Genomic DNA, 24,989 nt, shown 5'->3' with positions numbered 1-24,989 from the left:
GCCGCATACTGAAAAGTTTGTGATGGGAGTAAATTTTAGTCATTTACTCATCTCCCTCATTTGCATATTATGACATCACCAGGCTCAGAATTTGTCAGATCCCTGTCTTCACGATACCGGCTCATCAAAATGTCTGATTGACTCAAGCAAACCCAGCCATCATCATTGTCATTTATAGCAGGATCTTGAACACCACTGCTGCCTCAATTAACGCCATTATTACTGCTGTTACTACGTAGATAGAAATAAATGATCTATCTATCTATTATGCTTGGGAATATTCTCATTCATCCAGGTCATTGTATTATCAGGTCATATCTATCCATTACCAGTGTATTTTTTGCCAAGGAGTCTCCCGCGATAGCACCACATATGACGCTATTTACGTGTTTTTTTTTTGGGGGGGGGGGTTAACATTCCTGGTACCCCCCTCACCATTAGCGGTGTGTTGACAACCCACCACGTGCCCTCCTGCCACCCCGAACACGGTTTAGCATCTGCGTGTTAATGATTAGGTTTTTAGATATTTCAATCATCTACCAGAGCACGCCGTACACACCCACTTGCTGATTTGTAGGAGGCATTCCACTCACTTCCTAATGAGCCACGCAACCTGCCAGCGCTGAGGGACTGAAGTGTTCAAGGAGAAACCAGACGGAGAACAAAAAGAAGAGCAAGGCTAAGAAATCCCTGAGCTCTCTGCAGCAATTCAGCTGGAGTGGTTCGGTCGGTTAGCAGGCGGACTGATGGGTCCCCAAAGCGTGACGTACACTCTTCTCACCAGTGAGCTGCTTTGTCACGTACAGTACTTGTCCCGGGCTAATCCATGGTATATTATTACGGGTACATTACATTGTAACACACACGCACACACGCTCTCTGCATCATATTAAATAGACAATGCTCGTATCTCCTGATAGGCCTCAGCACACCAGCCAAGTGAAGTCTATTACTTCCCTCCTCTATTTTTACTCCTCTGACTCAGGTGCTAAAACACAGTTTCATTAAAACCACATTAACCCCTGGAGAGTGACAACTATAAAGATTCATGGGGCATCTCTGTGTGCAGCCTGTGACTGGAGGAGGTCATCTATCCATTTCCTGGACTTCCTCATTTACTGTCTCCCTCCCTAGACAGCTAATTCAATATGTTGACTGGTGCAGAGATTTGTAGCTTTTATCAACACATTTAATTAAACATGGCCCCCTCTGTGTGTTTTCATGTCAAAAGAAACAACAACTTTAACAATATGAAGGATTTCTGTGTAAATAATTCAGACTGATGTATTAATGTAACCATTTGTTTATTATAGTCTAGTCGTGATTTTAAAGATCACTGAGCGATACTGAGAGGCATTGCTAATTTTTTCCACATCTCATGCAAAATTTGTGCCTGATCATCACATGACAGGACAGACAGACAAAAGACAGATTTTGCCAATATATAATCTGGTACAGTACATTATTTATTAGGGGTGTAACGAGACACTCTTTTCATGAGACGAAACGATACACATGATTGGGTCTACGAGAATGAGACGATATTTTAACATTAGCATTTGAAATATATGAAAATATATAGCAAACTCCTAATTTTATTTCTCTTACATTACACTCTTTTGCACTGTGTGTGTGTGTGTGTGTGTGTGTGTGTGTGTGTATGCTAGCGGCCCCACCTCACCCACCAAGACAAAGAGACTCTATGACTGACAAAAGGGCTCACTCGGTTCATGCCGTTGTTTTATGGAACAGACACGACAAGGTTCTGAAACCAATGCACAGAGTGAACTCTCTTCCTGCCTGTTTGAAGGCAAGCGACGAGGAAAACAAACACACACGCACATAGCAATATGTTGAGGCCGGCAAAATTACTGAGTTCATTTTCATTTGTTGTGAGATAAGTTAATGTATTTACTACTGTGCCAGACCCAGTGGCCACGAGACATTTTTTTGCTGAACGACAAATCACATTTTAATTTCGTGAAATCTTGTGGCAGTAAATCTTGTACCACCCCTGTTATTTATTTATATTTTAAATAAAATATTTTAGCATTTTATTTATTTTATTAAATGCATTTTTCTTTCTTCTTTCTTTTCCCTGTCTTTCATCACCGTGTAGGATATCCCGTATATCTATTGTTACATACCGTCTATTCTTGTCTCTCCAGGGCTCCAGACTAACTATTTTTCACTAGGACCACAGTGGTCTAACTTAAAATTTTCGGAGCACAAGCAGAAAGTTTCGGGGTGCACACTGATATCAACTTGCAAAGTAAACTATAATGTTTTCCATTCCCATTTTGTTGTGCAGCAGTTGACACAACATAATAAACAGCTTACTGGACTTACTGTATACGTATACACGTAGACATATTACACAGGTCAAGACACATTTCATGTTTCACACTGGCATTGTGTTTGCTCAAAGTGTTGCGTTTTAATTGTGTGGTGCCAGTATCATCGGTGAATGTTGTGTGCATGTTTGTGGGTATCGACAGCAGAATTTGTGTTCATTCAGTACATTTCCCATTACTGAAATAATTTGGTTTCTCCATTTTCCACACCTCAGTGTGACGTCCCTGTTTGTATGCACTATCTCCACTGCGATTATTTCCCATACACTGTGTGCCTCCCAAAGTTTTAGATACGCTTATGCTCTTTCCAGTTGACCTGTTACGTCACATACTGTATAAACAAAGCATATCAGCCAGCCTATTAGAAGCAACTTTGGCGTTGTTTTTTTGTAAAGATGCTTGCAAATTTCCAAATTTGTTTTGTAACATCTCTTTCAAATTCCAAAATTTTCGGTTGTTATGGGCTTGTTTTCAGAGAGCTAGTCGCTTGTTTCTCTCTCAACACCTGGCAACATGTCTCCGTGTGTTGGCTGCAGATGTGAATGTGAAGGAATTAATCCATTCATTCATCCATTTTCTATGCCGCATTAGCATTCTGGAGCCAATCCCAGCAGACTTCGGGCGAGAGGCGGGGTACACCCTGGACTGGTCGACAGCCAATCGCAGGGCTTCCGTTGACATGATTACGCAAAACAATTACCTGCCAGACACTCTATTGCCCTCTATTCAATTTATGACGAGCATCTTCAGCCGGGTGGCTAACAGTGTGTGCAGAAACAATACAGGTTGGACCGTTCGGCTTCCTCCATTCATACGCACTGTACTTTATGTCTTTAATAACCACTAACGGCAGACACATTCACGAGCTAGCTCGTAGCTAAAGTTACATCCACTGAACACGGTTTGTATTAGCTTGAACAGCTACTGTGCATACAGCGAACATTTAGCAATTCTACACCATCATGACCCACATGGCCACAATTAATTCCGGGTTACATCCCACCGTAGAGACTGGCACGTGTGCAGAACGCTGCCTCCGCTCCAGTGGCACACACATGCAAGAGAGAGAACTGGTTTCCAATTGCACAATCTAGGTTTGCTAATTGGACTTTTAAAAAGGCAAACAAATTAACTGGCTGCTCACATGCACAAGTAGATGAAAAATTTGCCCGTAATGTCTCGAATTTTAGTCGCAAAATGCCACCATTTAGTTGCAGTCTGGAGCCCTGCTGTCCCTATTAGTAATGCTGTATTATAAATATTGGCAAAATCATATGTTTTCGATTAGCATTAGTAGTCAAAAGTCAGCAGCACTATGAAGAAATGAGAAGGTGAGATGGGTTTTTTTGTTATGCACAGCCATGTTCTGAAAAATTCAACACAAAGAGAATTTACATAATCCATCTCAGTTGTCATTATTTTTAGAAGAAAGAACAATTCCTTACTCCTCACTTGCCCCAGATGAGATTTATTCAGTTAAATTACTTTCTGAAGCAGCCCATCTTGCGTTAGGGTTTGTGCTGCGGAGAAGAAGAATAGAATGTCACCGGCCATCTCTGCGTCTAACCGAGTGTCTGTATGGCTTCTTAATGGACGCTTCTGCTCACAGGAGATGAATGAGGACTCCTGTATCAGCAAATCTTGCCCTTAATCAGCTTCGGCCAAGTTAGATTTTTGCATACTTTCAGTGCAGCTACTTCATACCTGTCTGTCAACCCTACAGTCTTTCTGTAAGGCTTGTGTCAGCAAAATAGTGGAGCATGTCATTAAAGAAGGGTGAGAAACTAGCAAATATGAGAGTACGCATTGAAAAAAGGAACCATAACCTAGTGTGTTTTATCCGTAATGCAATGAAGAAAATCCTTACTTTGATGAATCAACCGATTTAAGTCAAAGGATTTGTTTCAAAACCATCCCTGGTATATTCATTCATTTGTCTTCTGGTCAAGTTCCCACTGTCTTGAAATGAAAATGTCCTCATTAGCTTTAAGGTGCACTCACGCCGGGCCAGTTCTATCATACTATGCGTGCAGTGACTTACTTTGCGTCATAAATAGCGACCATTGATATTGATTTAGTGTTAGTAATATTGTTTGTAATTAATCCCTGGTGGTGTAACGGTACACGTTGCAGCATTTCATTGTAGACTGTGTACGGGATTGATCCCCGCCAGGGTCTTGTCAGGAAGGGTATCCGGTGTAAAAAAACAAAGCCATAACCACTCATTGGTTTGACTGGCTGTGGCAGAAAGTGGAAAAATAAATAAATAAATAAAAAGGCTGCTCATAATGAACCTCTTCATCCTTCATTATTGATTTGTTTACATCCTATTCCCGTGGTGGGTAGCACTGATGATCTGACGTCACCTAAAAATGGTTGACAGTCGTCCCTCACTACATTGTGGTTCAAACATCACTCCCTCGCGGTTTTTCAAAATTCATTAATTAATAAACAATCGCTGTTTCATGGGTGACTATGTTATACTATTATTAGTCCAAGTCATATGTAGTATTCTGCTCACTATGCATCAATAATTTCACATTGATGAGACATTTTTTTACATTATCTTAACTCACAGCCATTGATCCTTGCAGTTGTTGCAAAAGTTCTCCTCCCGTTTCGTGTGGAAGTGGTTCTTACTTTGTCCTTCTTCCCCACTCAGTTTCAAACCTCGAAACCTACAAAGTTTTGAATAAATACAATGGTGGCTAGCTAATTAGTTTGATAGGTTGCTATAGTTAAACGGGCGGGCGACTCTTGTGTCACTTCAGAGATCCCTTAGCCTGCGCATAAGTGGTGCACAATGTGGTGTAACCAAAGCTAGCAGTATTGTCGGCGTGTACGTCTATGTATGGCAGATTAATGTCCAACTGGCTGTCCTGTATGTAATCAAGTGACAAACGTCATAGCGAGGATGGATGATAGGCTGATGTTGATCTTTTACTTAATGCCATGCAATCGACCCACATTACTTTCGAGATACTACAACAACAATCAACTTTCCCAATGCTAACGGTGAGTTATTATGTCTTATTATTATTATCATGTCTACTATATTAGGTAATACGAGTATAAAGGTGACTATGGGGGTGTTCATTTCCACAAGGCTCTAACAGTGTTAAAAAGGTCATAATCAGGTTTTCTATGCTCTAACTACGAAAATATTCCATTTCCTAATATTGGATCCTACTTCACGGAAATTCACCTATCGCTGTCGGGGCTGGAACCAATCAATAGCGGTAAACAAGGTATGACTGCTTTAGGGGTACCCATGGGAAAAATAGAAATTGTTACTATGCACTGGAAACTCTGTTTTTTTTCACATATGATTCGGTTTTCAGCAAAAATTATTGCTAAAAATATGTCTCAGTTTTCGTTTTAACCACTATTTTCGTGGTTATCATAACAAATTAGTGTATTTGTTCATAAAACGCGAACAGAACCATGAACCACTTGTGTCTTCTTCCTTGACAGTGCGCCGTACTAATGAGGCGCTCAACAAAACTGCGGATTTCTGAGTGTTAGATGAATCAGTTTTTTTTTTTGTTGTTTTTTTTTTATTAAATGCAAGTGCAAAAATAGTTGCATGTGCCAAAATGTTGATAAAGAAGGTTAGAAACTTTATTGAATTCACAAAAGACGTCATAGCAAAGTATGAAGGTTACAATAGGATTGTAATGTAAGGATAGGAACATTTAACACAGGATGCAGGGGGGACGGTTTAAGGGATTACACATCACCCAAAATGAGCCAGTCCAGTGTGTGTTGATTGTTGATTGCACCTGCTGCTGAAGTTTACAATAAAGTTCAAGTGAGCGAGTATACAGCTTTAAGAGTACACTCTTAAATAAAGTTCAGTTTGTAAAGGACTAGAATGAAACAACATTGGTCACCAACGAGTCTTCAATAAATGTGAAAGTGATGATAAATGTTAACTTATCCATTTCATTGCTCATTTTTATGTATTTTGCTTTGTTTTCTGCATGTAAAACTATAATTATTCCCTATAAAATGTCTTTTCAGTTAGCATTTTTGAGTGCCGGGCACGGATTAATAGGATTTACATGATTTCTTATGGGGAAAATCTATTCGCTTTTCGTACGGTTTGGTTTTCGTCGGCCCCTTTGGATCTGATTAAGGAGCTTCCACTACATTTGCATATGACTTCCCAACAAATTTCGTTTTGTCCATGCAGTGTAAGCTGGAGTTCCAGAGTTGCCTCTCTGGGAAGATGATCTCCGTGAAATGCGATGGAGCGTGTCCATGTTTGCCTGGACAAGCGCTTAGCAAACCGCCACGCAAAACTGACAGGGCTGGTGAGTACACTCCATATTTTGCTTGTCTACGTGTGGCTGTCGAACCAGCTCTCCTGACTTTTGATTACATGCTTGCTTGTATGGATAAACAGATGGGTAGAACTGAATGAACTTGAATTGAGTTCATCTTTTCTTTTCTTTCTTCATTTTTGAGCTCAAGCTGCTGCCTCACACTTTTCCACCACCACACACAAAAAACCCTTTGTAGTGATCCCTCAAAAATATCTGATGATTCTCAGCGTTCCCATTGCTTTCCACTCCCCGCTCCCCTTATTCATATTATTTTTTTCCCCCTTCACTCCATGTCTCTGACAGCTACAGCAAGCAGTGATGGAGTGAGGCTGTGTCTTGTTGTTTGTCATAAAAATAGGATTTTGTCTGATAGATGGAGAGATTCTGAGGGAGAAATGCAATCTAAAGTGGGGCAGCACAAAAAAGGATGGATTGTTATTGTTACAAAGTTCCTCCCTTCTCCATGTGGGAGTTGTGAGATGATGAGGATGAGGATTCTTACTCCCTACATCAGTCTATCCATTGTCTGTCTGCCTGCCTTACCCCTCCATGTACTCTTTCATTATTATTCCTGAGGAAACTGTTCATCCTTCACATTTGTTCCAAAAATACGAAACAATAGTGTTTGTCTCTGTTTCGTCTTCAGTCCAGCCCAGTAAGTCAGCTGATCTGCCTTGCTCACTCACCTCCAGGCTTTTTGAAGTGTTTATCACCGCCACCCTGACTGTTTCTGTGTGCTTATACCCTTTCAACACTCGGCAAGGATAAGGCAAAATGGCAATAATGCCAGTAGACTAGACAGCTACACCACATGGTGGTGCGGTCACAAAATACCCACTGTAACCTGAAGGAACGGAATCACCACTGGATTTGGTACACACCTTGAGGGGACTGACAAGCTCATGTGTGTAAAAATTCAAGGTTGGTTGAAAAACATCGAGCAAAACGTCTTTGCAGCGGCACAGGTGGGACTCAGCAACTAACCGTCGATAAGTCATTGACCATGTGTCTTATGATTATGAAACTTTTCGGATAGCTATATTACATGTATCCTAGCTTGTCTTCGAAAACATTTTAAGCACAGATGACGTTTACAGTCATGCGGAAAAATTTATTTCTTGAAATGAAGAATTGCAGTTCTGAGGAGCCTAGCAGCTGGAACCCAGGGGGGTCCAAACTTTTTCTGCCGAGGGCCACGTAGGATGCAAGGGCCACTTTGGTATTTTGTAAAGCAACACATGTCGATATGCTAAGGAGTTAAATATATTTCAAGAAAAACTGCATCTCAGCTTTGGTATGTACGTGAAAAAGCCCGTTATTACGTAGTATGAACTTCGGTCTTTGCTCTTTTTTCCCCACTTTTGCTGCTGTTTTTTTTTTTTTTTTCAAATTACTTCAACTTTTTTCTTAAATAATCTTCATAAATATTCTTTTCGGAATATTTTCACTTTATTCTCATAATATTATAACTGTATTCCCATAATATTATAACTTTTTCCCCAACCTAATTTTCCATTGTTTGAATTTGAATTCTACAATTCCATTGTAGAATTAAAGCTCTTTTTTACATTTCTGTCATTGTTTTTTTTTCCAATTATTTAATTAATTTAATTAATTTAATTAATTTATTTATTTTATTTAAATGTTCTTCTTGTAATGATGACTTCATTCTCATAAAAGGTTGACTTTATTCTTGTAGCATGATAACGTTTTCTTCAACCTAATTTTCTATATTTATTTTCAAAACAAAACATTGTTTTGTTTCTTTCTCACAATAATACGACTTAAAAAAAAATGTCTCTTGTTAATATTTCAACTTTATGCTACTAAAATGACGTTATTTTTCCGCATAATATTACAACATTATTCTCGTAAAATTAGAACTTGTCCTTGTTAAATTACTTTTGTTTATTTTAGGATAAAAGGTTGTTTTTTTTTTACTTTTTTCTTTTCATATTTTCACTTTATTTTTGTAAAACTACTGCTGAGTCTTCCATTTTTGCTGTTTTTAGTTTTCCAGTTAAATTCTATTTTTAGAATGTGCCGTGGGCCGTGTGCAAAACAGCACTTTGGACACCACCTGCACAAGCCCAACCTGTAATTGCTTGTTTTTCTAAATGACATCTCAACTAACGGATCTAGCTCTACTTGCGTATGGATTGCAGACAGTGTGGCTCAGTGAACAGAATCTATTTATTTGTTTGGGTCTCTCCTTTCACTCAGTAAGTTGGCTTTTTAAATGCAGTCGTCTTTAATGTCCCTCATTCCAACGTCGCCTTTTTTTTTTTTTTTTTTTTTTTCCTGAATATCACCGTGTGTGACTGTGTTGTCCTCAACCCGATAGGATCTCACATCAGCTCAGAATGGTAAACAGATGGAGTTGGCACTCTAGGTGTGTGTGTGTGTGTGTTTGCCAGATTGTATTCTGATGATAAGTGTCAGCAGTTTGAACCCTCGGCTGTCAGTAAACATAGAGATGCGACACACACATGCTCACAAAATAAAATGTATATTCATACCAGACCTGAAACAGTTTGCGAGGCTGTTTTTATATGCACTTTGTTTTTTTTTAACACCTTGAAGGATAGAAAACAGGGTGTGTGTATATCCTGGCTAGGCAGAAGTAAAGCAATAGTAATAATAGCAGGGCTGCAAGCAAACACACAATGCATATTGTAAATCCAAATATATCCTCCTCAAATTTGCTTTGCTCGGTCCTGCTATTTGATGCTGTGTGATAAGTATACTGTATGTGCCACCGTGAGATTGTTAGGCCCCACACTTGCATCTACTGTACAACCTTAATTACAATGCCTCTTTAGCATAAACTATCACGTTAATTAGAAAGGCACTCAGTAATGAAATGCACCTCCATCAGACCTTAATGGGCTCTTCAATGGGCCGTGATACACCACCATGTTCTGTCAGAGTGGGTCCACTGGTTCCATAGTTGAAAGCAGAAAGTGAGCATTGAACAAGATAAAGGTGGTTTGCAGATTTACTTGAAGTAATTGGATCAGGCAGTTGTGAGAATTAAAACAAAAAAAAAAGACAACACTTTCATTCGGTTGATTTGCTTTCCAACGTAGCCTCTTTTCCATTAGTGTGGCTTAATGTTTCGTCACCTGCGACCTCCCATAACCTGAAACCTGAGGTTTTGGAGGGCAAGGGGTGACTGATTGTGCTCTGCTTTAGCCACTAGATTTTACAAACCAGAAATGATCCATTGTGCTTTAACCATTGAGAAGGTCTGCCCGAGTAGTCCTTTCTATATATTTATGTTAGACTTCCGAGACTAAAGTTGAATTTTGATGGTAAAGGAAAAAAAGCAAAAAAAGTTTTAATTTTGCATACCTGTGCATACAAATGAGAATCCCTTTGATTGGTCAGCCCCAGAGGGCACAATGGAAAAAAATGTCCTCAGTTACCTTATCCGAAAAAAACGACTGCAACTCCAGTTGGATTTATCACAATCCCTGCCCCCCCCCAAACTAGGCTGTTCTTACAATATACAATATGTTTCCGTTTTTCAGATAAATGTCGAGAGTTGTCATAGCAATGGGAGGAGGAGATTGTTGAACGCCTGTAAAAGAGCAGCATATGCCTGATCACTATCTGGGCTGCATCGCCGCCTGTGAGATTGTGCTGGTGTCAAAGGGCAAACTAAATCCAACATACTGTTGTATCTTTTTAATGAAACTGACCCGCCGTACTGCTTTATCCTCACAGCTTGTTAAGAGGCGTCACCTCATGCCTTCGCTTTTCCTGGCGTTTCAAGGTGAACAAGACTATGCTTTCTTCTGGCACAGCTTTGAGACCGCTTCTCTTAAACTACATGCACAGTGACAGCGGTAATTAAATAATCGATAGGGGGATGACATCTTCCTGAATTCTAATTTTTGGTCTCACCAAGGCATTTTGGGTGATTTTATGCTTCCAAACTCTTCCAGCACGACTGTGACCTGGGCACAAAGTAAGTGTGGAATATCTTGGGAACCCTGATGTCAGCTCCAATATAAATATATAATATATATATTATAATATATATATTGTTGGGATAAACTGGATGAAGTGGTATTTATATAAAGTAGATCTCCAAAACTGGTGGCCAAAACAGGTTCTGGAGTAGTGGTTAATGGACCATTTTTAGAGTCAAATTCATGCCTGTTGTGTTCTTTATTAGTCTCTTTGCTACTTGGAGCAAATTTACAAAAATACCATAAATTACAGGAGTTGATCTTGCTGGATTTTATATGAAATTGAAATGGTTGATGGTTTGCTAATCGTTCTGTGGTGTCTATTCACTGTGCACATCTGTGCATAGCTTTGCAATCAAGGGATGGCAGAAGCAATTAGCAATTGCTAATTGTGTAAAGCATGGAGGTGTTGGCATCGTGTTCTCGGGCTGGATGAATGCTGCTGGCACCGGGAGCAGCGGTTCATTGAGAGAAACATGAATTCCAACATGTACTTTGACAATGTGAAAGAGAGCAAGATTCTCTCCTTTCGGGAACTGGGCCGTTTCCGACACGATAGCGAGCCCTGACACACCTCCAAGATGACCTCCAAGTGATGGAGTGGCCAAGGATGTCTTCGCTAGACGTGAACCCCGTTGAGCGCCTGGGGTGCATCCTCAAGTGGAAGGTGGAAAAGCACAAAATGTCTAACATTCATCAACCCTATGATGTCATCACGGAGGAGTGGAAGAGTAGCGGTACAGTCTGTGCAGGTGAATTTGATGCCCAAGAGGATTAAGGCAGTGCTACATATAGCTCGACAATGGCTCTCACACACTAAATATTGACGCTTTGGAGCCAGTCACTCACTACTCACTTGTGTTGCCAGCTATTTAGACAATAATGGCTGAGCGTTGACTTGTTTTCTGCCTGTCAAGTACTGCACTCCATTTTTCACCCCAGAGAAGACCTTGTTGTGCTCTTAACACGTTGAATCACTCTTGCCGATGTTAAAACTCTAGAGAAACTGTCAACAAGCCACACTGTGTTTTGCATACATGTTTTTATTTCCAGCTCTAAAAAAATAACACTTGCGGCGGTAGCAACAATTGTCTGGTCTGTGAAGAAATTTGCGTCATACCAAGAAAAAGACAAAAGAGCGTCCACTGAGACCCGTGTTGCCGTGCAGGTGCAAGAGGCTGTCGAGGGTGAGCTGGAAAGCAGTCTTAGCAGCCAGGAGGAGGAGGAAGACAGGGCGAGTGGATATCAAAGTGAGACACAGAAGCACTTATCTTTGGAGTTTACATGGGGATGTGTTAGGGCAGAGATGGGAAATGAAGCACTCAAAGCAATTTAGTTGAGGAAAGAAACAGAAAAGGCAGGTATATCAAAGCGGTCCGCTAAGTCAAGAGAAATGTGAGATAGGTACAGGCGGCCGTGATGAATGTACCTTACGTATGAAGCTCAGGAAATGTATTGAGAGCAAGATGGGAAATGAAGAAGCTGCCGTATGATGAGAAATGGGCACGAAGTGATTTCGTGAAAGAATGCAAGATGACGAAGAAAAAAAATAACACGTCAGAATGCAAAGTAATGAAAGAGAGGTTTTTCTCTGTGTTGTAACTTCAGAAAGAGACTCCACTTCAGTTTTATCTTGGAGATGAAAGTGGATCTTTCTAAGCCGGTTGTGTTTTTAAATTTGATCTCTGCTGCAGATGGAGGCTGTAGAGGACTTACTGAAATATTGTGAGACACAAACACACACACATACTGTGCACACAGGAGGAAACTTGGTCATCGGGAGAGCTGCACGTGAGACACAACACAAGGAATCGCTCAGTTGACACACTGCTGTTTGTCTCGCTGCACCCAACAGTGGTTGGTAGCCTCAAATAGAGTGCCAATCGAAACCCTAAACCAAACATTTTGGAAACAGGGCTCCGATAAGTACAGTCGTCCCGCTTTACATCGCGGTTCGAACACGGTTTTTCAAAAATACCTATTAGTCAAAAATGGCCTTGTCATATGTGGTATGCTGCTATTACATTGATGAGATTATTTTACATTACATTACCTTGGCTTGCAGCCCTGGATCATTCCAGTCCTACATGACATAGTGAAAAAAAAGTTCTCCTCCCATGCCGTGTGGAAGTGGTACGTTTTCAAACCTGTTTTTAAGTTTAGAATCAATTATTTGGAGGATAACTACCTAGCTTGGTAGCTTGCTATTGTGAAAGCGGCGGCTGTCTCATGTTTCAAATCAGAGGTCCCATTCGGGTTGTGAATGATAAACTGATGCAACTGGATATCCGGTTTGACAAGCAAGAGATGTGGTATGGAAGATATGGTAGGAAGAAAATTGGGATGGAAATAATTTTCTGCTTGCACGCAGCCAGGTCGCAAGAGCAAGGCAGATGAGGAGTGCGTGTGTTGCAAGTTTAAAAGTACAATGTCTACACTGCCCGGCGACGGCAGCGGCTCCTCCTGAGGCGGGTGACTCCTCCAGCTGTACACTCTGGTTCTCCCGACCTCCGTGGACGCACGGCGGCTGCTCACATAGCGTTTCCGACATTAATGCACCTTGCCCGGCCATGGCGGGCGGCTTCTCCCGGCCAACACTGTTTCTCCCGACGTCCGTGAAAGTGTGGAAAAAAACACATCGTAGTATATTCTGAGTCTAGAGATTTCTACATGCAAACCAACAGGTGGAATTATACCACTTCTTCCCAGAGCCTGTTTTCCTGTCACTCACACACACCAGTGACCTGCCGCTCTCTCGGTTTATATTTGTCCAGAAAGACTTGGAATGGAAACTAAAGAATTATGGGTTGAAAACCCTTGGAACAACAATGTTGGACCATTTTGGTAGGATTCTTTGTGGTTATCTACGTTTTGTATGGCGCTTTATGAGGCTCATTAGGCAGCTTTACCCTCAGATGCACTTACTGGTGTATTTGTGGCTTTGTGTTACAGGTCAGATGGGTGGCATGCATAGTTTTAGTGAATAGTAGAATGGAAGATTTCATTTTTCCCAGTCGATACTCTGCTCTCTGATGTATACACTGTGTACATCTATGTGTGTGTAGTGTGCACCGACGCAGAGCTCCACAGTCTGGCTGCCAGACTCAAGGACTGGTTTGGAGTTCTTCACCTCGATGCCAACAGAGACCTCAAATCCTCTGACAGCTCAGATTCAGCCAATGGACGTGAGTACACACATATACTGTGTGTGCGTGTGCGTGTGCGTGTGTGTGCTTGCCCATTTCTCTACCACAGCTTTTTGATCCTCATGAGAGATGCTAGTGATGTTGACAGCGACCCCGCTCTGTTCCCTGCATTGTCAACATGTCTCAACGCAGCTCACACACATTTACACACAAACACAAACACACACACACGCGCGCACACACGCACACAAACACACACAGTGTGCTACTTGTCAAAGACAAGACATGCAAGCGACCCAGCCGAGCTGCACACGCTCTCATATGTTCACTTGTCTGTTCTGGCTTTTTAGACTTTGACACAAGCATCTTGCCCATCTGCAAAGATTCACTGGGCTGGATGTTCAACAAACTAGACATGAACTTTGACCTCCTGCTTGACGAGTCAGAGCTGAGCGCCATCTACATGGACAAGTACGAGCTGTGCATGAAGCCCCTTTTCAACTCCTGCGACTCCTTCAAGGATGGCAAGCTGTCAAACAACGAGTGGTGCTACTGCTTCCAGAAGCCCGAAGGTACCATTTTGGAATGATTTTTGCACATACTGGAGAACAGGGGTGTCGAAACATTTTTCTGCGAGGGCCACATAGTGAAAAATGAAAGGATGCAAGGCCCCCTTTGATATTCTGTAAAACAACACATATCGATATGCTAAGAAGTTATATACAGTTCAAGAAATAAATGCATCTCAGCTTTGTGATGTACAGTAGGTGAAAAAGGCTATTATTAGCATGTCTTTGCTCTTCTTTTCCTTTTTTTTTTTTTCAATTTTCCAAATATTTCAACTGTCATCCTAAATAATCTCTGTAAATTTTCTTTTCGTAATATTATGATCTCATTCCTGTAATATTTTGACTTTTTCCCCACATTATAACTTTTTCCCCAACCAAGTTTTCCAAAAATGGCAACTTTATTTTGTTTTGTTTGTTTCTCATATTACAACTGTATGCTATGCTACTAAAATGACATGTTTCCTTATAATATTACGAATTTATTCTCGTAAAATTGTCGGGGGGGGTTCCTCATTACAATACAACCTTTTTCTCGAAATATTTTGACTTTATTCGCGTAAAATTACAGCTATTATATTTTCCATTTCCACCGTTGTTGTTTTTTCCAATTAGTTCAACTTTCTTCTTGTAAATTTTCTTGTAGTAGTGATTACTTGATTCCCATAATATTTTGACTTTATTCTTTTAACATTATAACTTTTTCTACAACCTAATTTTCCAAAATGTACAACTTGATTCGTTGTTTTGTTTGTTTTTCATAATGTTACAGCTTAAAAAAAACATCATTAATACTTCAACCTTATGCTAGTAAAATGTTGTTTTTTTCTTTATAATATTATGATTCTATTCTCATAAAATTAAGAATTTTTCTTGTTAGATTACAACTTTTTGCCTTTATTTGTGTAAAATGACTGATTTTTCCATTTTTGGTGTAGTTTTTTCTTCTTGTTAAATTATGTTTTTAGAATGATCCGCGGTCACAAAAGGCCCCCGGGCCGCACTTTGAACACCTCTGCTGTTGAAGGTAAATGGAGGTTATCTCCTGTCACTGAACTCAGCACAGGCCAGTCAAATGCTCACACAATAATTATAAGATACAACTAAAGTAGCAAAATGCTCACTCTGCATTTCATTTCCAGCCCTTGTGACGCTACTCGGGGAGCGTTATTGCACACGTAGCAGAAATAGATGACAAATGGGTTTTTTTCCCCCGTCTGGGGCAATCCAGAAGGAGCAAAGCAATTTGCCTCTTTTGCAAATAGGGTAATAATATTAACTGAACAGATGTCAGACGCTATTTTCAACACTAGCAAAGACATTTGCGACAATCGGTGAAAATATCAGTGAGTCTCTCATTAGATGTGCATTGTGTTTAACTGCTAATACTAATAACAAGACTGACTTTTGGGAGAATACATCAGGGACGTTAGAAGAAGATGACAACAATGAGAAATGCACATGACGACGGAAAAAGTATGCATGATTCAAGAGCGCTGTTGGAAAAAAGACAAGTGTCCTCCATATTTAATGAAACCATGTTGGATGTGCTCTGCATGTACTGTAGGTTTGCCTTGCCAAGCGGAGAAGAGCAGGATCCAGAATCCGAGTCGAAGGAAGAGCATCGTAGGTCAGTTTGATTGACAGCTGTCACCACTTACTGCATAAAGCACTGCATTCTTACACTCACACACACATTAGGGTATACTGTATTAGTGTGAAATCACTGTTGCAAGAATGTAAGAGTTTTGGAGTGTGAATGGTAGTTCAATGTCCTTGATGTGATTAAAAAAAAAAAAATCTTGAAGTAGAATACTTTACTTTGTAAAGTATATTTATTTATCTAATATGCACAAAAGAACCCCATTTCTCAGTGACTTGAAAAAGCATCATGCCCTTGTTTTCTTTTTATTTTCGCTTTCGACTTTTCCCTGTCAGGGGTCGCCACAGCGAGTCAATCGCATGAATGGTTTTGGCTTGGTTTTCACGCCAGATGCCCTTCATGCCTTCCTTACACAGCCCAAAGGCAGAAGCGTGTACCATTTACACCAGCCGGGATAAAAAGCATCAAGCCCATACACCTTTTGAAATGATGGCAAAATACAGCCACAGAGTTATGTATTTGACACTCCTGAAGAAGAACTACAGGTAGTCTCAACAAGGACTTTTAAGAGAAGAAGGAGAATGTGAGCAACGAAGAAGAATATTTACCAGCTGTTACGTAAAGTTAGGCGATACACAAAGCAGTAAGACAGCAGCATCACCATTTACATCATCACTGGTTATTAAACTACTTTATCCCACAGTGTGTCTTGCTCCAAGAAGTGCTTTTGTGCACCACATCCACAACACTAGCAACACTAGCATAGCTATGTTAGCTACATTACATTACTTTGTCTGTAGCTGACTGATGGATTTTAAGATGTGCAGTGAAGCCTGCATTTCATATACAGCATATTAGGGGTGGGAATCTCTGGCCACCTCACGATTCGATGCGATTACGATTCAGAGGCCTGCGATGTGATGATAAAACGATCAGTAGCAGCATGTATAAAATTAACACAAACTTCAGCATATTCTGAATAAGCCCTGGTTCTCAACAACTGCAAATCCTTCGCAGTAGAAGTTGTGATTGACTTTGTGATTCACTTCGCCTTTTCCGAGTTGGGTGGAAAATTAGTTACCACCTGCTCGATGGTTGTCTGGTTGGCAGCAACTTCAGGTGGCTGTTTTTCCTCCTCGTTCGGGTGGAAACGTGTTATGTGGTTTCTCATATTTGTCATGTTCCCAAACTATTTTAAGCTTCTGTGACAAAGCTTGCATATTTTTACCTTCAACTACGTGAAATCCAGACGTTCGCTTTAAATCCAGCGCGTGCGGGTCGGAGCGTCTTACACTTACGTGCGCCACCATAAACTGCTCGGGTGGCACTTCCGCGTTCCGCCTTTTTGTTCCGTCAGTATCGATTATTGACATTTATGAATCGATAAATAATCGTCAATGTCCACATTGCGATGCATCTAAGGATCTATTATTATTTCTTCCACCACTACAGTAGATAGATAGATAGATAGATAGATAGATAGATAGATAGATAGATAGATAGATACAGTAGATACTGTAGATAGATGAAATGAAAAAATAAATGAATAGATGATAGATGAATGAAATATTTTCATAGTTACAACATAGAAAACGTGTTTACAACCTTCTAAATATGTAAATAACATCTTTTTTTTTTTACTATTTCAACTAAGTGCAACTAAAATGATATTATTTTTCTTCATATTACTTTATTCTCGTGAAGTTACGACCTTTTTTTTGTTAGATTACAAATTTATCTCTTCATATTTTGACTTTATTTTTGTAAAATGACTGCTGATTTTTCCATTTTTGTTGTTTGTGACCTTTTTTTTAAGTTTTCTTGTTAAATTATTACATTTTTGCTGCAGACTAATTTAAAAAAAAAAAAGCCACAGGCAGCAAATGGCCCCCAAGTCGCACTTAGGACACCTCTGCTCAATTTAAATGTGTTTTGGACTTCACATCACAGTAACACTGCAGCATGCTTCACATGCACACACCCACATGTGCAGGTGTGCTGTATAGTAAATAGTCCAGTCTGGTTGTAATAAAGTGTTTCACGTTATTTTTCCTACTAAATTCTCTTGAGAACAGCTTGAATTTAGTGCCATCTGTCTCAGCTCCACACATCCCTCACACAACAAAGCTCAGTTGGTGTGTGTGTGTGCGTGTGTGTGTGTGTGTGTGTGTGTGTGTGTTATTGAATGTGATTGGCTGCCTTTAAGCAGGATGTATGCTTGTTGCCCTGCAAGCCTCTCAGCAATAATTGCTTGGCCATCTCCCTCTGTGAATGGAGCAGCTTTCACATCTACTAGATATCTCTTCTCTCTCGCTTTCTCCTATGTTTCCCTTCCCTATTTTGCCCTCTCTTGTGCTGCCATGAATCCTCTATGGTCTCTGTGGTCCACCTGCAGGTTCATACATTCCTCGTTGTACTGAGGAGGGCTACTTCAAACCAACCCAGTGTCATGGCAGCACTGGACAGTGTTGGTGTGTGGACAAATACGGTAATGAGATCGCCGGATCCAGAAAGCAAGGCAACCCAAACTGCGGTAAGACACACCCTCACGCACAATACACACCCTGGAGATAAATGAAAGTTGTGGTTCTAGCTCCAATCTGTCTCTTTGCTGTCTCTCAGACGAAGCACTCTTCTCCACAAGGACTGCCGTGTTTTCGCTTCCTCTAACCTTGTGTTGTTACAGATAAGCTGACTTCAAAAAAACTTTATTTGAAAAAAAAAAAAAGCGCACACTTTCCTCACACAGCTATTGCATCAGCAGTTGTGTAGGAAGGTGATAATGTTCGGCACACCAAGTGGGTCAGTCATATGTCTGATTGCGTCTACCTCTGATATTCCACTCACAGGCTGCAGCTCCGATAAAACGCCCACGCTGTGCAAGTCAAGTAGGAGAATTTGTCACACGAGAGTGCAAATGTCAATGTTTCAACCCTGAAATGTGAAATAGTGGTGGTGTGGCTCGACAAAGGATACACATGGTTTAACGCCAACAGCCAAAACATAGGTAACATTGATTTAACCATGCAATGTAATGACCAAAAAGCCAACAGCAACTCTGGATTTATACTTGCAAACCAACACACGCACACACACACACACACACACACACACACCAATGAGATGGAGTGATGCAGCCGTGACACAGACTCCCGGAAAAAGTGCCTCAAGGACAAACAACAGCTATGAAGGTAATGGTTATCAAGTCATCAAACTGTAGAGCGGCTAAGGAATGTATAAATATGATAAATGAGATGATGAAATGAGATCCACTGATTTTGAAAACATGATTTTTCTCAGTTTTTGACCATTTTTTGTGTTAAAAATGTTTTTTCCAAAAACAGGTTTTTCATATATTCTGGGTCATCTTATTTTCAAGTCAATACATTAGAAATTGAACAGCTGCAGGAATTGAATAAACAGCTGTCATGTTACGAGAATAAGTCAAAATATTAATATAAAAAGTTGTAATGAAAAAGTCGCAATTTTTGAAGACTAAACTCGTAATATTATGGGCAAAAATAATGTCATCAGTAGCATTTCAGCTCTATCCCAAAGCTGAAATGCCGTTTTTGCTTGAAATATGTATAACTTATTCTGTCTACAGGGGTTGGTTTACAAAATATCCTTTCAGTTTTCAGTATATGGCCCTGTCTGGAAATAATTTGGACACCCCAGCCTTAAGGTTTATATTGCCATTATTTTAACTCCTATTTGCTTATTGATATTTTTCTCTTTCTTTTCACACAGGAAGCAAACAAAATGAATGATAAAATGGAAGCAAGGGAAATATTGCAAGTGTCTAAATGTAAAAGTTATGGTCTGAATGAATGATCAGTAATGGGCATGGAGAAGGAGAAGGGGTGGGATTCAATAAGCTCTGCTTCTTCCTACTCCTTTTCAGACATGTTGAATTGTGATTTGTTCCTTAAAGTAACTTGTCTGCAACAAATAAACCGTGTCATACCATACCATAACTATGGTGTAATGTTGAAAATAGTGATAATTATTATAGTATGATGATTGTTCTCAGTAAAATGAATGTTACTCCGCTGATTTCGGTTGTGGCGTCTGCATTATCAGGCTCCAAACACACTCGTGTAAAGTAAACGGATGGCTAGTTCGAAAAAAAAAAGTGTTGCTTAAAAAGACCCTCGAATTTGTCTTTAATTTGCACACATGTTGCTTCAAATAACCCCTGTCGTCATTCGGCATGAAGCAAACAGGTAGCATTGTGTCGGCTGTCGGTTTAAAGGCAAGCTGATTTGAACACAATACTGAAAGGCACTCGTGTAGCCTGTGTGTACAAAGCCGCTTTCAAACACAGCTCAGAAATGTTAAATGCTGGGAGTGTCGGTGGAGGCAATGAGTCGTGTGCGGGATTCAACGTGGACACAACATTAGGTTAACATCACGTTGTGTGCGGCGCTCAAAGGATTTTTACATTTCAGAATGGCAAACATGAAACACTTCCTTACATTAAACATCAAACATTAACCACAGCATACAAGTAAGTCGCTACCCATGCATGTCCACACAGGAAACATGAATGGTTTGCCTTCCTCCTTTCAGACGAGGATCAGGAGACATCGGGAGACTTCGGCAGTGGCGGCGCCGTCATTCTCCTCGACGACCAGGAGGAAGAAGCTTCGCAGGGTCGGCAGAAGAAAAGACGGGGCCGGATCCACCCCCGAGGAACCACCGAAGATGACGACGACGAGGAAGACGACAAGGATGACGAGATGGGCTACGTTTGGTAGCTCCGCCCCCTCGGTTCTAACACTGTCATCAACCGACCAGGAAAACGTCCAGCACAGATTTTGAAGCCATTCCAGCCTCTCTTCCAGTGGCCGTGACAGCAGTCCATCTTTTGGCTCCTGAACTTTGCTCCTGCAATCTCTCTCATCCGTGGACCTCATAGTTTATTTTCCGAATCTTTCGCTCAACACTCAAAGAGGAAACAGAGAGCCTATTACATTTTAGCAGTCCCTCGTCAAGAAGAATAATGCCTTCTGCTTCTGCCATCTCTACTCTACCCTCTCTCTATGGCCTCTCTCCTATCCCTGTCTGTTTGCCCAAATACATGAGCCAATGCATCGGATGTAAATATGGACACAACGGGCCACATTGTACATGATGATGACGACATTGTTCTTTCATTCTGTCTGTACTCCACCATCGGGTCAACAATGTTCCTCGCAAATCCACCATTCTCCACCCCCCTCTCTCGCTCTCGCTCTTTGTTATTTCATGGAAGATTGTAAATTATTTAACTGTTGATCTTGAATGTCCCAGAAAGAGCAGGTAGCAATGAGATTTAATGATGTGTCGTCGTTGTTGTTGCATGTTTCCTCATCGTGTTCCTGTAAAAGAGAGAATTACCTGGCTCGGGTCAAGCTCTATGCATCTCGAAACAGAACGTGACGCCTAATCGGCCGCTACAATACTTTGTTTGCTATGTTGATGCTGTCTAGTGTCTTTTTCGGTTCTTCTCCCAATCTCAGGAGGTAGGAAGTTGCATTGCAGAGCGATAGACAAGCAAAGTCGGGTACCAGCGTCGTGCCAGCTAAGTTAGTTATTTGGCCAGTCGGTGAGCTGTGGCTATGGCTGCTGAGTCTGTTTGACTGTGCATGGACACTAAAGAAGGTGCTGCTCCTGAGCTGGGAGGACTTATGAAGTCGTGGGAGCAGAGAAGAGGCTCTTTGTTCTGCCTCCTAACGCCATGTCAACCAAGTGAACTTTTCTTTGTAAGTTTGACAATTTAAGTAAAGTGGCACTTTGGGTGTCTTTTGAACCTTACGAATCTGTGTGTGTGTGTGTGTGTGTCTCACTCTGGGCGCCGGATCATGCACAAGCCTCATATTTGTCGCATTATTTCAGTAAGTCAGAGTGAAATGAGTACACAGAGCCTGTCTCGTCAGGAAGCAATCAAATCTGACCTTGTTCTACCCTTGCGAGTGCAGCCTTTGCTTTTAGCGGCTGATATTAGCGGCACAAAATGTACATATCACTTACTTTGTAGGGATAATGGCTGTGAGATGGCTAGCTGATCACATTGTTTTGAAACATCCATCTGCAAAAGTGGATGCTCAAGAAAAAAGCAAGTACACCCCTGAGATTTCAGCCACCATGTTATCATATATCCTCAAGGGACAATACCACAGGAATGAAACTTGGGAAGAAACTGTAGAGTAATCAGTGTGTAGCTTCTTTTAATATCCACTGAAAATACGTCAACACACAGCCATTATTGTCTAATTAGCTGGACACGCATGTGAGGACACCTCACGGTGAACATGCACAAATGGTGTCAATATTTAGTCTGACCACCATTGTGATCTAGCACTGCCTTAACCCTCTTGGGCATGGACAGGTTGTTACTGGAATCCTCTCCCACTCCTCCATGATGACATCAATGGTGGAGCTGGTGGATGTTCGACACCTTGTGCCCCTAAATTCCTTCCACTTGAGGATGCGCCACGGGTGCTCAATTGGGTTCAGGTGTGGAGCGACATTTGGCCACTCCATCATCATCACTTTCAGTTTCCTCAGCAAGGCACTTGTCATCTAGAAGGATCGTTGGGGCTCCTTATCATGAAACCCAATGTCACAGACATGCTGCAATTCATGTTTCCCTCAGTGAACCGCAGCTCCCTAGTGCTGGTAGCACTCATGCAGCCACAGAAAGTGATGCTACCACCACCGTGCTTGACTGTAGGCAGGACACAATTATCTACCCGCTTGTGTTGGCCTCTGTTTAGACCAGGGGTGTCCACACTTTTTCCACCAAGCGCCGCATACTGAAAAATCACAGGATGCAGGGGTCACTTTTACATTTTTTAAACCAACCCATATTTAATGCAAAAAAACGCCTGCATCTCATGTGCTGAGGGCCCATAAAAAACAGCCACAGGCCGTAAATGGCCCCAGGCCACACTTTGGATATCCATGGTTTAGCCAATAATGGATGTGTTAAGTCATTTTTAGTGGATCGTAAATCTCTACTGCTTTACAGGCTATACTCGGACTACTGTAAGGTCCCAACCATTTGGACCCATGCACGTACTGGCTCGTGTGGAGGGGGGGTGCGGTACATTGTAGCGATCTAATTCTATTTATTTATTACGTACTGTGTAGAAAACTAAGACGGACAAATCAAATCAAAAGCACAAAATCAATACAGACTCACCAGCAGTACGAGCCTGGAGGGAGTGGCTGCGTGGATGACAGGCAGTGTGCTAGCATGAATTAACTTGAGGTTGTCCACCAAACACATATGCACATCAGCACTCTGTAACGTCAACAAACCTTACCTTCATGCATTCTCACACAGTATCAGGATTTGGGAACAAATATGAGGTGAAGGAAGAACGAGAAAAATAGAGAATAAGTCTCTCTGCGCTGTAGGAGAAAGTTAGCCCTAGCAAACACCGATGGTGCGTTTAAGGACCGTCGAGGAAAGTGGGATGGGTCGCCATCACAATGAAACAACATGAACATGTAAAACCTGTGGGATTTCTAACTGTATGTTGTTGTGTGAATACAATGATAGCCCTTATTTCCCAAATGGATAGTCATTTGAATGCAATTTTATGAAGCTATTTACAAAAAAATGTTTAAAGACTTTTTTTTTTATCATTGAGCCTGAAAGTTTTCCATCCTCGTGGTTGGGGACTCCTGTTCTCAGTGATATCCAAGTTTAATTTGTGTAATATTGTCCCTTGAGAAGATATAATTAAAAACGGTTGCTGAAATGTGAGCAGCGTGTTCACTTTCGTGAGATAAGAAGTTCATAGTCTGCATCAAATGTTAATGACGCTCCCAACTTTGCGAATTCACCATATAAACACAAATTAAGTAGATCTGATTGGGTTATTTTTCCTTCTAAACATGTAATTTCAGCTCATACAAGACGTATTCATTACACATTGGTGCTCACTTCCAACTATTATGTGCTCATTATGTCCTTCCGCTCTCCCACTTACATCCATCGCAGTTAGTTATCCTCAGGGCACTCTTTTCCCCCGTTCCACCCCTTTTATTGTTGCCAAAAGTGGAGACCTAGGACTGGCTGCAAGTGACAGTGTATACCATTGGAGAATAATCACAAATGCTCTGCAGCACATATTATAGTTCCTAACTTCCACTTCTCAGATACCTGCCCTTGTGTCCTTCCCAGCTGTGTCTTGAGTTACGTTGCTCTGTTCAGACCTTGTCAGAGACTTTCCTTGTCTTTGTACATTATTTTTTTTGTGGTTGTGGTTCTCTTGCTTGGTCCTCCATTTGCCTTGTGAATTTTTCCAATTTTGGAGTTTTCTTTTGTTCTCCTGATTGAACTGCTGGATACTTTTCCTGCATTTGTGTCCATCCGCTTACGCTATTACAGCACTGTTATTGTTGTTTCTTACTGATGAGGATTTTCAGGAAAACTAATGTCCTGAAACCTTGGTGTCCAAGGCAGAACCCAATACAGTGTTGTTGCAGGCAACAATGCTAAACATTTTCCATGATTTCTTTGTAAATTATGAAAAAAGCATATGCAGAATTCAGGTATTCATAACGGTGAATAATTTGGTGGTGAGGGGCATCAAACTCGTATTCACCGCGGGCCACATCACAGTTGTGGTTGCCCTCGGAGGGCCACAGCTTTGCCTGAAATGTGTGCACAACTGGACGGTTAGAAAACGTTCGCCTCTCAGCCAAGCAGGCATCATCAGTTCAACCAAGACTGGTTTCACTCTTTTGTGATGCAAAACGACAGTCATTAAGATGCAGCGGAGTGAGACCTCTGCCTGGCAACGACAGTCATTTGGGTGGAATGAGGACGATTCCACCGAAAGCATCCAAAAAAAACTCCAATTGCATGCAGTACAAATTCAAGCATTTATTCTTTCACGTTGAGCTATGCCCGAGCCAAGACTGGTTGCACTTGCGATGCAAAACAATAGTCATTAAGATGCAGTGGAGTGAGACCTCTGCCTGGCAACGACAGTCATTTGGGTGGAATAGATAGAT

At 41.1% G+C, this 24,989-nt stretch overlaps 1 protein-coding gene across 4 annotated transcripts in view; it reads left to right on the top strand.

Moving 5' to 3' along the window:
- spock1 (SPARC (osteonectin), cwcv and kazal like domains proteoglycan 1) overlaps positions 1–21,773 on the top strand; it is a 96,601-nt gene extending 74,828 nt beyond the window's left edge. For 3 of the 4 annotated variants that reach the window (XM_054793115.1, XM_054793116.1, XM_054793117.1), the window contains 6 exons: positions 6,550–6,670; positions 13,725–13,844; positions 14,156–14,377; positions 15,939–16,001; positions 18,370–18,507; positions 20,547–21,773. In XM_054793115.1, the coding sequence (XP_054649090.1) occupies positions 6,550–6,670; positions 13,725–13,844; positions 14,156–14,377; positions 15,939–16,001; positions 18,370–18,507; positions 20,547–20,734 (852 nt within the window). In that variant the 3' untranslated portion in view covers positions 20,735–21,773. Of the gene's footprint in view, positions 1–6,549; positions 6,671–13,724; positions 13,845–14,155; positions 14,378–15,938; positions 16,002–18,369; positions 19,166–20,546 lie in introns of all 4 variants that reach the window. The other variant, XR_008572998.1, reaches the window with a different exon arrangement.
- Positions 21,774–24,989: the final 3,216 nt, after the last annotated feature.

The sequence above is a fragment of the Dunckerocampus dactyliophorus genome, chromosome 11 (genome assembly GCF_027744805.1).
Source record: "Dunckerocampus dactyliophorus isolate RoL2022-P2 chromosome 11, RoL_Ddac_1.1, whole genome shotgun sequence".
Lineage (NCBI taxonomy): Eukaryota > Metazoa > Chordata > Actinopteri > Syngnathiformes > Syngnathidae > Dunckerocampus > Dunckerocampus dactyliophorus.
The sequence above is the reverse complement of the archived record's forward strand: the minus strand, read 5'-3'. Positions and strand labels throughout refer to the sequence as shown.